Below are 15,269 nucleotides of genomic sequence, written 5' to 3' on the forward strand. Positions count from 1 at the left end.
ATGTGGACGAAGAATTGTGTAATTTTTTTGACCTTTTTGGTGGCGTGTAATGCATACGAGGTTCCTGAGACTGTCAAGGCTCTTGACTGGCACACTCTGGACTTCCAGCAACTGCCGACTCCAGCGGACTTGGCTATCAAACTGTCTGAAGACGAATTTGAGGACTATTTGGACTTCTGGCTACAAAAGAAGCTGGAATTGACTATGAAAAGTACCATTTTTCAGGATGAAGTTGATTCGAGAGGTCAGTTGCTCTATATTACATTATATTAAAACTAGCTTAAGTCCCCAGGGTTGAACGGTTTTTATTATAATTTAATAAGCAGGCAGCATCTTGTTGATGCACTCATATCAAATTTCACAATAAGTTTAACAGTAATTTAGTTATTTCAATTTCAAATAAGTTAACCAATTCTTATCTCCAAATAAGAATCAAACAGAGCTTTAAATAGGTTTATATTGGTAAAATGGAGGACATATTCTTGAAGTTTGTTCCATGCTTCCAATACTTCAATGCTAGCAATATTTCAAATCCCCGCAGTTATGTAACTAAGCAATACAAACAAAATAAAGCAAGAATTAGAGAATATGTTTTTTAGATTAATTTGATAATTGATGTTATTGCTACGAGTATATTTAATTTTATCAGATTGGATTTATGATTAAAATTGGAGATATCCGACATTGTTAATACGGGGATTAGTATAATCGTTGATTGTTTGTTAAATTAATACCAAACATACTTGTATTATTTATTTACGAGGTGACGTGGTCCCGTCGTTGCACGGGGTTTTGACTGGTGTGTAGTAAAGTTTGTAGGTTGTTGGAGTTTTAGTCTACCTGACAACTTGGTCAATTTTGAACTCCTCAGCACAAACAACTAGTACCCGTAGAGTAAATTTGTTCGCTTTTTTAAAGGTCGCATAGAGATCGTTGTACCTCCCTTACCGTCAAAAAGATAAAAACACCAAGCTTTAAATTCAAATATCGACATTAACCACCGAATAATTAAAATTCACACCTCTATCAAATCAAAGGTTCCAATTTGCCAAAAAAACGAAGGTGGCCATAATGTTGAAAATACAATTTTATTTTATTATCAGTAATTTTAGATCAGTGTTTCGACGAGATAACTTAAGGCGAGCCATTATTTAAACTTTTTCAAATTTTCATTAAAAATTTGAATATTTCATAAACTGTGTATATCTAGTAATTGAATATGAAAGTGTATTTCATCACCTTTCAAAAACAGTTTTTAGTTTACGAATGCATTTAGAAATATACATATTACATACAAATTCTCTGACTTTCTGACAGCGTCTTTTAGAGACCCCGGTTATAAGCCGTGCTGCTGTATTAAACATTGTTTGAAGTACGTCCGTTTGATATTTTGGAAGGCTGGCATAAATTTCGTTGCAGTAATCGAGACGTGAGACTTCGAGAGTTGATGAGTAGTTTTGTTACCTCTGTAGGGAGGTTTCTTCGGACAGACTATAGTTGTTAGTTGCGCGTGAGGTTAATTGAATAGCCTTAAAATGTGTACCCTTCACCCCCCCCCTTTTTCCCCTTGTCACCTTTCCTTGACCCGGGCCAAACGACAAGGAACATTATTATCGTTGCATTTTGGTCTCCGCGAACATTGTCGTGTCATTTTTTGTGAATACCCGAAAAGTGTTAAACTCGGCTGTGGTTATTTGGAACATCACATCGTCCAGTGAAAAATTTTACCCGCCACAGTGAATGTCACTGTTTTTATGTTATGTGAACAAGTGTTAAAAGGAATTGCCTTTATTATATGCAAACTGATAGGTGTAGAAGGAATCAGCGGCTACGGAGGACGAGACCTAGGGGTAAGTCATTGGCCTTTCACACTCTTTTCCTCTCTTGTAAACACTATAAGGCAAATTCAATTCGTTTTGTTATGTTGTTAAGTCTTTATCGCACTTCCCGCAACCTCCGTATTATTGCGAACGAAAGATTTTGCGCACCACCACTTGTCTTAGATACTAAACACTTAAAAATATCTTTTGAGGGGGTTCTGATGGGTATTTTTAGTATGGTTTTTATAATGCTCTTCTGAGCAATATCTAAGTGGTTAATATTATTTGCTGTAGCAGATCCCCATACTAGAATTCCGTACTCAAGACGGGAATGACATAAAGCATAAAATACTTTTTTGATGTCTTTCATAGGTAGTATGTTTCTTAGGTTTTTGAAGAAATATACAAGTCTCGTAAGCTTTTTAGTGATTCCATTTATGTGTATGTCCCATCTAAGGTTTTTGTCTATTTCCACTCCTAGATACTTAATACTTTTTGCCTTTGTTATAATAGGGCAAGAGCAATGTGACTTATTATTTTGACACTCGTGCAATTTTAGAGTGTATTCTTTACCCGGTTGACCTCTTGAGTTTATTGAAAAGGCTAGATAATTAGTTTTAATTATATTAATTATTATTAATTACTTGAAAGGTTACGAAGGAATTCTTCACTAAAATCACATCTCCAGGGCAACTAACGATTTTTTTTTTGTTGTTTGTTTTTGGGGTGTTATGCCGTGTTGCGCTAACTCCTTCTTTAGCCGACGTTTCAGACAGCGTTTCAGTGTCCATCATCAGGGCAGATCCGGTAGATCCGAAGATCTGTCCGAAACGTCGGCTAAAGAAGGAGTTAGCGCAACACGGCATAACACCCCAAAAACAAACAACAAAAATGCTTTTGGCCGTGAGAATCTAAAAACTTACCTAACGATTTTTTTGGTCATAAGTATCCGTAAATCTCCTACTTTAGCGAGAAAGTCCTTAATTTAATCAGATGATCAAGTGTGAAATTAAATATGTATGTATTTTCTGTTTTAGCCTCCTGTTCAGTGACTGTGTCGTCTCTGTCAGAACCACAGCCCGTGTACTCGACTGGTGGAGCCCTGCTGGCCCCCTCGGGCAACTCTGGCAGTATCACCTTCTCCGACGGACAGGTGGTCACCATGGCTTGCCCCGGTAGCACCTTGAGTCATCCCTCAGCGACCACCAAGCCGGTGGAAGCCGTGAGTAGTTTTTTTTTTTTGGTTTATTATTTATGTTAATAGAGATGATGTCAGATGTCAGATGATGTCATACTACGCACAATTATATCACTGTACAATTTAAGCGAATCATTTATCTTCTTAGGATCTATACGAAAGTTAGCTTTAAGAGTATCTTATCGATGACCATATCATTATACCCGCGCAGGGGTCGGTGGTGGTCAGAAGAGTCCATCACTACCGGCTGGGGTCAACGGCCATCAAAGGGAGAGCAGGCAAAAGATGTCAAAGGGCAGCAGCAATGAGGAGACACTGTTCAATCAATGGACATTTCTAAAACCGAGAGACGTCCTTCTTCACCCCTCCCTACGGCAGCCAGATGTCTGTGTGGGTCACCTCGCTGGTGTCCACCCAGGGGGTCATCAACCTCATACTGGACAAGTATAAAGTATTCTCCAATGCTCAGCGGTTTGCCTTGTTCATCGTCAGGGATAATGGAGAGCAGCGAAGTTTGAAGGATTATAAATACCTTTTCAGACTTTGTGATGGATGCTGACAAAATAGGAGAGGTTTCTTCCGAAGACGCTCAGTTCTTTAATTTGTCTATATATGAGTGTGGATCTGGTCTCCACATGTACTACGATAAAGAAGAACAATTAAAAGAGAGATTTTTCAATGACACTCATTGAGTCCTTTTTAGTTTTGCTAAGTATTGAAACCTCTATCTAAAATGTTAATTATAAGCAAGTTAGGAATAAAAATTAAGGGTTATACAAGGAAAGTACTACAATTTCGCAATGAATTTTTTATCAATGTTAGAATATTGTAAGTTTTTAACTAAAGTTAGATTTTATGTCCGAATGTAGATATTTTATATCGTATTAGGGATTGCGCTAATGATTGATGATATATTTACTATGTTATTTAATAATACCTTCGTTTATACTAATAGTTTATCAGGAAACCTACCAATACCTTAAGAAAATGTGTTTCGAGGTTTGGATAATACATTCCTGTTTACTAAATGTTCATACGTTTAAACCTATCAAAGAAATCCCGTTCTTAACCGATTTACGATTCATTTAGTTTTCTTAAAAAATTAGCAAAACTCATGTTTCTACATGAACCTAATACCAAATACAGAGCTCTTGTACTAGCGTTTGGTCTAGGGCTGACCCTGCTTGTAGCATCAACCCCCAAACTAGTATAACTCGATGTTATTTTCAGAATCTCGTCTGGACCGGAGGAACTTCCTTCTCGGCGTCGAACTGGCTCTCCGGCACGATCGGTTTCTCCACTGTGGCCTGCACAGCACACTCCAAGCCCACCGAGGCCAGGGGAGGCAGCTGCGTGGACGGAGGCACCATCATCACTGTGGGTCTGGCCGCCGCAGGCAAGGCGCACACCATCATGACTATCTGCTTCCACGAGGCCAAGGCCGAGGTGTTCTATGTGCTTTACGACCAGAACCCTGATAACGCTAAATACATGTCTGGTGTAGATAGACCTCTCACCTTCTCACGTGAGTTAAAAAATCATATTTTTGCATTAGTCTACACATAGTCTACGTCATCTTTGGGGATGTTGTGTGGGTTTTTTTTTAACCGGAATATGAGTTGAGTGATTGGCATTCAAATTTGGTGCACTCATTAAAAATAATCCATACCTCCAAATATTAATACTGATACGTATAAACTGATTATGGTGCTATATGGCCAGTGAATTAACCTATATTTGACCGTTTATTTTGAATTGTTAGAATTTATAAAAAAATATAACAAAATCTGAAATGCAAACTCGGCATAATATGCCAAAAATTGTTGCTTATTTACATGGAAAAAAGTCGACCCAATCGAAAACAAGGTTATCTTACTCTCTTTTCTTGGGCCAGCTTGTAGCAAATTTACAAACATAAAGACTGGAGTCAATACCGCTTATACCTAAGCCAAATCCTATTGAATAGTACCGGCATTCACTTAGAATATTAACTGTTATTAGAATATTAACGAACGGAATCAATTGATCACGCCTTAGCTATGGATTGTGTATACGATTTCTTTCAGTTCCAAGAACTTAGTTTGTTCACCCCCACTCAATAATAACGAAGGATATAATTAAAAAGCTGTACAAATTGACAGCGGATCCGACACCTCGGAGGCCGCGCTAAAAGTAGCGGCTTTTGTCTACCGACTTTCGGAATCATACTCTGACCATGCTCGCAAATATCGCTATCTGACCATAGATGACAGATTTCGTCAATATGGTATTGAAATAGGGCTTAGAATAGACCTCCAGAGACGCTTTTGGAGACGGTCTGTTCTTTTTGGCCCAAACCTTGCCAGACCCGGAACAGCTGATTTTATAAAATTTCAATAGGAAACTAGGTTTTCGCAGACCTCACAAAGTCTTGGAGTTTGCCTTTTTCCCACAGTGTGAACCTTTTCAAATGACTTTGTCTTCTTTGTTCATAGAGGGCATCTACTTCCCCCGGCCTGAGCGTGAACACGTTGTATACCCAGGACTCACAGAAGGCCGCGTTCGACACGATCCTTGGCTCTGGGGCCGCCGAAAAGTACATCAATACCACCCACTTCCTTACTCGAGGACACCTCGCCGCCAAGACCGACTTTGTATTCTCTCCGGCGCAGAGAGCTACCTTTACATTTGTGAACGTGGCCCCGCAGTGGTCACCGTTCAACGAAGGCAACTGGAACACTCTGGAACAGGTAATCTTCTTAAAATCTTCTTGTATCCAAGATGGAACATTACGTTACCTATTTTGTTGGGTTGAAATTTCAATTCATTAACGATAAATTTGTGTATCAACGTGAATCATTTGTAATTTAACTAAACAAAAAAAATCGCTTTTTACCTACTGTTGTCGTCAGCTGTACAGTATAAATAAGCCCGACGCAGCCAGCAGTCAGTCAGTCATCAATCCGCCGTCAGTTAACAAGGCACAACGAGTCGCGCTTCTCTTACTCGCGCGTTAGGACAATATTCTCGGCTCCGTCCGGCCCAACTATGGACTCGATCGGGACATCATCATAGCGCCTTGGCCACCGTCCCTGGCCAGCGCTACATCGGATCCTAGCGCCCTGCTTCCAGCGCATCTGACCAGCGCTTCATCCATGCACCATGACCACCACGAGGTCACGCAGCTTCCTCACTGGTCTACGCACCTCCCGCTCAACCGCCTACAAGGTCCACCGCACCTTCGGCCTTCCCGTCAGCACTGGAGTACCTGAAGACCCACGTTCTTCGCCAGTGCCTGACCGTCTTCGAGTCTCGGTCACCAGCGCCCGGCGTCGACTCACTGACCCGAGCTTGACCAGCCATCACATCCAGCATCCGGTGAATACAACATCAGTCCTACGTCAACTCTCATCACGGCAAACTGACTCAATAAACACTGTGACCTTCATGACACGTCTTTCATTTCGTGCCTCTCGCCAGATCCCCAAAAAACAATTTTAATACTATAGCAAAAAGGCCAAAATTATTTTTATAAATTATGTTCATTAACCAAAATCACGATTAAATATTATTATTTAATAGCCTATATTTGATCATTTAAAACACAAATAAATAAAGTACGACATATCCATACTAGATATTTTCTATACCTTTTGGTCAAAACTTTTTTTTTTCGGTTGGGTTGGGTATTTTGTCAAATATAAATTTATTTTTGCATAAAAAAGGCCACGCAGCAGTTCCTCTTATTGAAAATAGAGCTTTTGGTCGAAGAACCGACTCGTTCTCATGTGACAATTTAATGTTAACAGTGTACGAACGTTTGCGCGCGTTTACCGTATATCAAAACTTTTCACTGGTGCTGACGGGATCAATGACGCAGTTCCTCGGAGCATCTTCCATCGAAATACTGGTAGAACAAGTACAGATTTTTTTCCACCTGACGCATGCTTCAAAGATAGCAATTCGTTTGTTAAGATGGGGAATGTGTCAAACGCACCGCCCGTTTCTGCAGATGTTTGAAGGCCGCAGTCATTTTCCCTCACTTAACATTAAAGATTAAGTTATTTTTATTTAATCTGTGCGATTGTGGGAAATGAACCCTTAACCCATAGTCACAAAGCAAGCACGCTCTGATTAAATCACACCCACCAAACATGCCATCATTACGCCATCTCGAAATACAGTTTATTTAAATAATAATCTAAAGCTGCCATCCATCATTATAGATTTTAAGACACTTATTCCTAAAAAGCAGAGTAAGGCAAGGGGGTAGTATGTCTCCTATTCTATTTAATGTGTACATTAATGACCTCTTACAAGAACTGAATAATACACGAATAGGTTGTCATGTCTGCGGTCAAGGCAGTAACAATATTAATTACGCGGATGATATGGTGCTGTTGGTGCCTTCGATTAAAGCGATGAGACGACTTGTGCAAATATGCGAAGAGTATTCAATCTCACATAACCTGCTGTACAATTCAAAAAATTCAGTAATCGTGGTTTTTAAATACAAGAAGGAACCAAAAAATATTCCTCCAATCTGTTTAGACGGAAAAGAACTACTTGTGGCCTCGCAGGTTAAATATCTGGGACATATCCTAACCGAAGATGTGAAGGATATAGAAGACATGGAAAGACAAAAAAGAGCAAACAATATACGGGCCGGAATGCTCACAAGGCGGTTCTACCACTGTAGCGATGATGTCAGAAAATTACTTTTCAAGGCATTCTCCACTGCACTGTGGTGACACATCTGAGCTGTGGACACAATAACCAGCAGCGCAATGGGACAAGCTGAGGGTGTAATGCAAACAGGCAGCTCATGCAACTACCGAGGTTCTGCAGTGCCTCCACAATGTTTACTGAAGGGAGGGTGCACTCATTCCCCGCCTTGCTTCGCCACCGACTAGCCAGCTTCTGGGGTAGGACTCAACCAACATCATCGTTGTGGCTGCATCCGAGTGGCTCAGTTCCCCACTCAATGAGCAATGGATGCAGATGATGCGGCGACCTCCCTGATGGACGGTTTAATTTAATTTAATCGAATTGTTTTTTATTGTATTACCTATTTATATGACTATTTAATTTTTGATTTATATTTTATTTTATGTTTAGGTACCTGCCTAGTATATATTTTTTTCTCTCTTTGTTTTATCTTATTTCCATTTTTATAATTTTTTACTTTATTTTATTGTTTCCTGTTTTACTGCATTTCATGTAATATGGCACACTGGGATTGTACTATCCTCCCAGTCATGCTGGATTAAAACTTAAATAAATAATAATGATTTAAGGAAATATGATTATTATAAAAATACATGTAAATAAACAAATAAAAATTTATATTTATTAAGAAAATGAGAATTAATAATGAAGTTAGTAAAATGACATGGTTCACAATGCTACAACTAGGCCACTCGGCCTACTTCTATTTTACAGTGTTAATTATAATGTTTATACAATCGAATTAAAATATGTACATTTAAAAGATATAACATTAATTTATTATTAATAGCTGGCTATCATAGGAGTTACAAATTAAGGTAGGTAGATACGAGGAATAATGCTATATATTGATTTATAATTTGAGTTTTTTGTATAATTTCGAACACCGATGGAGTATTATTATAGTCACAATAATATTTGGAAATACTCAAGTGGCTCAAAGGTATATAAACAATAAAGGGTTCCAAATATCACATTAAAATTTTTTATAATCTCTCGCCCATTTTGCATTACTTTCAGAAGATTTAAAAAAAAACGATAATAATAAAAAAATTAAAGCGAGAATAATGGGTAAGTTTCAGTTTTCGGTACCATCGGTTACAGTGCATCCGCTGTCGTTAGCAAGACTTTGATGATGAATGTGTATATTTGTTTGTGAGATCATTTACATCGTTCAATATCCCCGTCCCGAGTTCACTCCCAGAGACAGCTAATTGCTTGCGAAGAAGTAAAGTTTAATTTTTTTTTAAACCAGGTTATTAAACCAGGATAGCTTGTACTAGATATAAAGTATCTTTTTTGCAAAATTTAGGTCATTTAGTCCAATTGTAACTAAGCGCAGCCAATTGGCCGGCATTATCGATCTTCAACATATCCATCGTTTCGTTCTTGTTTGCCGCATTTTCATTTTTTCTTTTTGAGATACACTTTGAACGTTCGCAGAAGCACGAGCTGTGTGAGAGTCAGATCTGCTTCCAAACTACATAAAATTAAACAAAGCTTTTTAACCTTAGCTTTACTAATGATTAAAAAAAAATGGTGTGCACCATAACCTTGCATTTCATAAAGAAGTTGATGAAAAGCAATGTAGTTGAATATTTAAATTAAAAATGTTTTCCGTAAATTTTAACTGTGAGTCAGCATGTAACTCGTCAGAAAAGATAATTATTAGTTTCACTCGTAACGTGACAAAAGTTTTCTTTTACTGTGAGTCAGCATGTGTCTTATCAGATTGCACTTTTGAAAACAAGAATAATTGCACTCAGAACATGAAAAACAAAATTCTCCACTGTGAGTCAGCATGTGTTTCGTCAGATTTCCCCTTCGATAACATGAATAATTGCACTCAGAACATGAAAAAGGTTTTTCTCCAATGTGAGTCAGCATGTGGTTCTTCAGAGTGCCCCTTTGAGAAAATGCATAGTTGCACTCAGAACATGAAAAAGGTTTTTCTCCACCGTGAGTCAGCATGTGTTTCGTCATGTAGCCCCTTTGAGAACATGAATAATTGCACTCAGAACATGAAAAAGGTTTTTCTCCACTGTGAGTCAGCAAGTGCCTCTTCAGATTGCTCTTTAGAGAAAATGAATAATCGCACTTAGAACATGAAAAAGGTTTTTCTCCACTGTGAGTCAGCATGTGACTCGTCAGATTGCCCCTTCGAGAACATGAATAATTGCACTCAGAACATGAAAAAGCTTTTTCTCCACTGTGAGTCAGCATGTGGTTCTTCAGAGTGCTCCTTCGAGAAAATGCGTAGTTGCACTCAGAACATGAAAAAGGTTTTTCTCCACTGTGAGTCAGCATGTGTTTCGTCAGATTTCCCCTTCGAGAAAATGAATAATTGCACTCAGAACATGAAAAAGGTTTTTCTCCAATGTGAGTCAGCATGTGGTTCTTCAGAGTGCTCCTTTGAGAAAATGCATAGTTGCACTCAGAACATGAAAAAGGTTTTTCTCCATTGTGAGTCAGCATGTGCCTCGTTAGATGTTTTTTTTGAAAATATGAATAGTTGCACTCAGAACATGAAAAAGGTTTTTCTCCACTGTGAGTCAGCATGTGGATCTTCAGATTCCACTTTCGAGAACATGAAAAATTGCACTCGGAACATGAAAAAAGTTTTTCTCCACAGTGAGTCAGCATGTGCCTCGTCAGATTGCATTTTTGAGAACATGCATAGTTGCATTCGGAACATAAAAAATGTTTTTTTTCTGTATGGGTGCTTAAGTGCCTTTTAAAATTCGACTTATGAAAATTGGAATAGGTGCGATGAGGACAAAATAACTGTTTTTCCATAGGATGCGTCTTCAGATCTGTAGAAAAAATAAAGAAATACGATTATAAAGGCTCAGTACGACTTAATATCAATACTAAGGATAAGAAAGCACAGAAAATTGATAAAAATTTATAAAAAAATGAGAAGACAGAAATTATAAACCAAAGAAATTATTTTTACCGGACTGGTCAATTCTTTCAAAGCGTTCTATGCATTCCTTTTTTACATCCTGCAGGTCTATATCAATTTCCATACAAGAGAAACCCCCATCATTATCTTCTCGGCGTCCGAGTTCCGCCTTGACCGTTATAGTCTCCTCATTAATGCAAGCTATAAAACAACATGTTCGTACATTGACAATTGATTATTATTTTTTTGGTAAACTTATGTTTAAGACAAGATTTTTTATGCATAGCACAAAGGGTAACAATTATTTTTATAAGCAATAATTATTAGTCTGAAACACTCATCCACATTGAAAAATCTCCTGATAAAAGATTCATGACGCCAACGGGACTTGAACCCGTGTCCTTTCAGATAAGCCGCCATAGCTCAGTGGTCAGAGCTGTCGACCGGAAATCGAAAGGACACGGGTTCGTGTATCTTTTATCAGGATATTTTTCAATGTGGATGTTAAACAAAAAAAAAAAATTATATAAAATATTTTCGATAAAAAAAATCGTTGATTAACCCTGCAGAAGTGAGAATAAGGAGAAGAGAGTTCAAGGTTAATTGAAGAAAATTAATAAGCATGACCCGGATGTCCGCTTCAGGAAGGAAAAGGTATTTGTTCTTAAGCACCTTCAGTGTGGAGTCATTTTAAGTCAACGAAATTATGTTTTCTTCCATCAATATGTATTTTAAACGTATGAGTAAAAAGTGAACAACTTGATGAATCAAGCACTTATTGTGAGCATTAGAGGCTTCTGTGATTGTGGGGTATGGCTCTCGACTAGTTATCTGGAGGTCCCGGGATAAAATTCCAGCGGACGCAAGCAAATTTTATTTGATTGCTTCATAACATCTTACAATTTATTCTCGTAGCGCGTTCCAGCGTGGAAGATACTCTCGGTATCGCCTTGGTGTAATATAAACAATTCACAATTTAAACATTGATTGAGATGACGCCATCTGAATAGCCAGGACTTCACACCTCTCACCTCCCCATTTTCATCCCCTCCTTTCTACCAGCCTTACAACATACACCAATTAAACCAAGAGGTTCAGAGCAGTTAGGACTCATTTGGGGAATTCACAAAAACTAAATAAAAATTACTAACTTTGACTAATGTTGTAGTTTGGCTGTTCTGGTAAAGATATATATCTAGATAAAAATTAAAATTACTACGGCAACAGAGGACCGCGTGAACAAGCATATTATGTTCTGTCGCCATGGTAATCCAAAATGGACTCGGAATAATAATATATAACTTATTTTACGCATGTAATGCAACTAACTGGCTGTCTGAGTACTCTCCGCACATTCCTTCTTTACATCTGGGAGGTCGAAATCCATAAACGTGTTCGGCATTACACATCCGCCTCCTTCCTGGGGCCCTGGTTCCGTCTTGACGGAAACAGTTTCTTGGTTTTCTAGATCCATGGCACTGCTGTGGTAGGGTTTGGTAATTGGTACAAGCCCAAACAAATATATATGTACCTGAAACAGAACATAGTTGTAACGGAACCCTCTTTTGAATGAGCTTAATATTTTTTGATTGAAACATTCTGTCAAAACAATGATATCTTATGCGATACTCATATTTGGAAATAGGTATATACATATTGTGACTATCTTGACCTTGAAATTGTCATTTGAAATCTGTTGAAAGATTTGTCATTAATCGTCTGATAAGTTGATATAACTATAACCATAAGTAAAGTTTAGCGGGTAAACCCTTTGTTAAGTCCGCTAATCCGCTTTTAATAAAATATTTTATACTAAAAATTAAAATATTTTCCAAACACTTTATTTAATAAAGTAGTAGTATAAGCAGACGTCTAATTGACAGTTTGAACGTTACGCAAACAAAACGCCAATAGATTTCCTAACTTAGTGTACCGATACGGGCCACTACCGAAATGATTAGAGTAATTATTAAAAGCATTAGAACTCACTTATTAATATCACAAGTATGGAAAGATAAATTGAACTTCGTGGGTTAAACAAGGGATAAAATGTAGAATTAGAGAGTAAAAACCGGGTGATACGACTGGCGATGACAAAAGGATGAGTCAACAAATTAGGTTAGTTTTACAAAGACAATAATGAAGTCATAGACAAGTATTATGACATCAGCAGAATCACACTTAGCCCGCGCCACGCAACGTAACGCGGCGCAACGTTCTTGTCGGTGTTTACACTGGCCCATAAATAAACCAATCACTAGATTGATAACTCCGAGCTTTTGTAGGGGGAAATTTTGTCATTACAGCCCATAAATATACCACTCTCTAGATCGATATCTTCGGGCTTTTTGTATGTAACGGAATTATACAGTACTTAACCACAGATATACAAGCAGCATACAAGCAGTACCTACCGTGCGGAGCAGAGCAGTAGACAAGGTAGAGGAAACTCAAGGCCATTTAAAAAAAGATGCGACCATAGACAACATAATTGCTCTCGGCCTACTTTATTCATTCACTAGCCCAAAAAAACTATTATAAAAATAAAAATGTCCTTGAAGCAGAAAAATTTCGAAATGTTTTCCAAGGGCAAGGTTCATCTAACTAAGAAAATAAACTTTTACAGTGCATTTCCTTTAGATGAAACTTGTTAATCTGAGAAGAAGAAACCCAAAATGACAAGAAATTTGCAAAAACACTGAAGAAAATTTCCAAAACATGATTGTCCGACAGTACGACGAAGAATTCCGACATTTTTCAGCCTCATGAACTCATGGTTACATATGTTTAAAAATCTTTAATTTCACCAAAACAATAAGATAATACAGGATAACACTAATCAATAACATGAATAAGTTTATCGATATAATAAATAACATTTATACGTTGTGGAGGAAGACATATGCCAAGTATGAAGCATTGTTCAAAAAACCGAACGAATAACCTAAAACTGTCAATTCACTTTAAACTTGAACTTACGTAGGTAGGTTGAATATATGTTTGTAACTTGCTAACACTATACTGGCTTATATTGTATTTTTATCACGAACAACTTTAACACGCAATATTTTCGACGGAAATGATAGTATTTCGGCAGCAAATGACAACCCGCGTGTATAAATAAACCACATTCATTTTGTTTGAATGATTTGAAACTGTCAAACGGCAAAATTCCGTCATCTCTTTCTGTTACACGAGTCATTATGGTAGAGAGCGAGAGATCAAACCAATCCTTCTTTTCTCACCAATGAGATCTGAGCTTTTAGCCATATTATTCGTTTTTTATAAGAATTTTTAGGTGGGCGTGGCGGTTTCAAATGAGTTTCAAGGCCAAAGCTTAGTTAAATGCCCCTGTTACAGCCTTTGATTTCATAGACAAGGTAGCCGAAACAATAAAAAAAGGCGCGGCAATAGACAATATGATCTTTCCTAGGTAGACACCTAGGAAAGATCATATTGTGCCATTCATCTGCAAAAATAAATGTTAGAAATGTTTACAAATTCTCTCAGGACGACAAGGTTCCAACTCACAAAGTGCGGTCCTCCAAAAATGAGCTATAAGGTATCTTTCACATTTTCTCAGGACGGCGCTTTGTAAGTTGAAAATCTGTCGTCCCGAGGCTGTCGTATAAATAGCTTCAAATTACAGTGGGTTGCCATATTAAAAGGGACAGTTCCAATATTTCCTGATTTTTATATTTACGTTGTCTCTATTTCTAAATAACTTAGATATAATGGCCATTCTTTCGTTATTTTTGTTGCTGGTATCACCACTGATACTTTTAAGAAGTGGCAACACTCGCAAAGTGCCACATCCCTCGAAAATTTAAGGTTTTTTCCATGTGGCCAGCATTTTTGTGAAAAAACGTTATTGATGTTCTGGTAAATACATATACATAATAATTATATTTAAGAGTTTTAACAGTTTAGCTGTACAAAAATGTAAGTAATTATTAATTATCTATTAATTTTGTAATTTTTTTTTCATATCTTATTTCAGTGAATAGTTTTTGAGTCCAATGTTCTGTTTTTTCAGTTGGCTAGGTCTTCAGACACGTCCCCAAGAAAATGTGCGGAAGTGAAGACACTATTGTTAAACACTCAACATTCCTAAAGGGAAAAAGCAACCATTACAGGTATTTTAAAGTCTGTGGTTAACAGAATAAATTAGAAAATCAATCAAAACCTGCCCCTTGAATTGAATTACAATGGGAAATGTGGCAGAAAACGAATCACTACACTTCGTACTGACCGCAAAATCAAAGACGTCTGTCTCCAAAACCGCAAAAAGAGTGTGGCTCGTCTGACCTTGATGATCAACGAAGATGATATCGAAGTATCCCAAAGGAGAGTCCAGAGGAGATTGGCTGAGGAGAACCTCATTGGTCATCGGCCAGCTAAAAAACCTCGCCTCACAGTAGATATGAGGAAATAACTACTGGAATGGGCCAACGCACACCAAAACATGACTATAGAGAACTGGAATATGGTAATTAACAATTTTGTGGTTATCAAACTTAAAAAAATTCCATTTGTTTGATTATGGCCTTTTTTTAGGTGTGCTTCTCTGACGAGACCATATTTCAAATTTTGTTGAACAAATCATCGTTCGTCCGACGACGCCCAGGAGAGAAATTTC

At 37.7% G+C, this 15,269-nt stretch overlaps 1 protein-coding gene across 1 annotated transcript; it reads left to right on the forward strand.

Annotated features, from left to right (window-relative positions):
- Nucleotides 1-6,352, forward strand: LOC149409281 (uncharacterized). Its single transcript, XM_089649986.1, has 7 exons — nucleotides 1-244; nucleotides 2,858-3,042; nucleotides 3,368-3,505; nucleotides 4,249-4,543; nucleotides 5,144-5,190; nucleotides 5,493-5,747; nucleotides 6,290-6,352. Exons 1-7 carry the CDS (start codon nucleotides 1-3, stop codon nucleotides 6,350-6,352), a joined length of 1,227 nt encoding a protein of 408 aa, XP_089506112.1.
- The last annotated feature ends 8,917 nt before the right edge of the window (nucleotides 6,353-15,269 follow it).

The sequence above is a fragment of the Hesperophylax consimilis genome, unplaced genomic scaffold, assembly GCF_061612785.1.
Source record: "Hesperophylax consimilis isolate HC1 unplaced genomic scaffold, BYU_Hcon_1.0 scaffold_32, whole genome shotgun sequence".
In the NCBI taxonomy this organism is placed as follows: Eukaryota; Metazoa; Arthropoda; class Insecta; order Trichoptera; family Limnephilidae; genus Hesperophylax; species Hesperophylax consimilis.

Bases quoted from the DNA above. Each gene is read 5' to 3' on its own strand.
- LOC149409281 (XM_089649986.1), top strand. From the start codon at position 1: ATGTGGACGAAGAATTGTGTAATTTTTTTGACCTTTTTGGTGGCGTGT. The intron at 3,506-4,248 runs GTCAGGGATAAT...TGTTATTTTCAG, and splicing joins AGCGGTTTGCCTTGTTCATC to AATCTCGTCTGGACCGGAGG. The intron at 5,748-6,289 runs GTAATCTTCTTA...GTTCTTCGCCAG, and splicing joins ACTGGAACACTCTGGAACAG to TGCCTGACCGTCTTCGAGTC.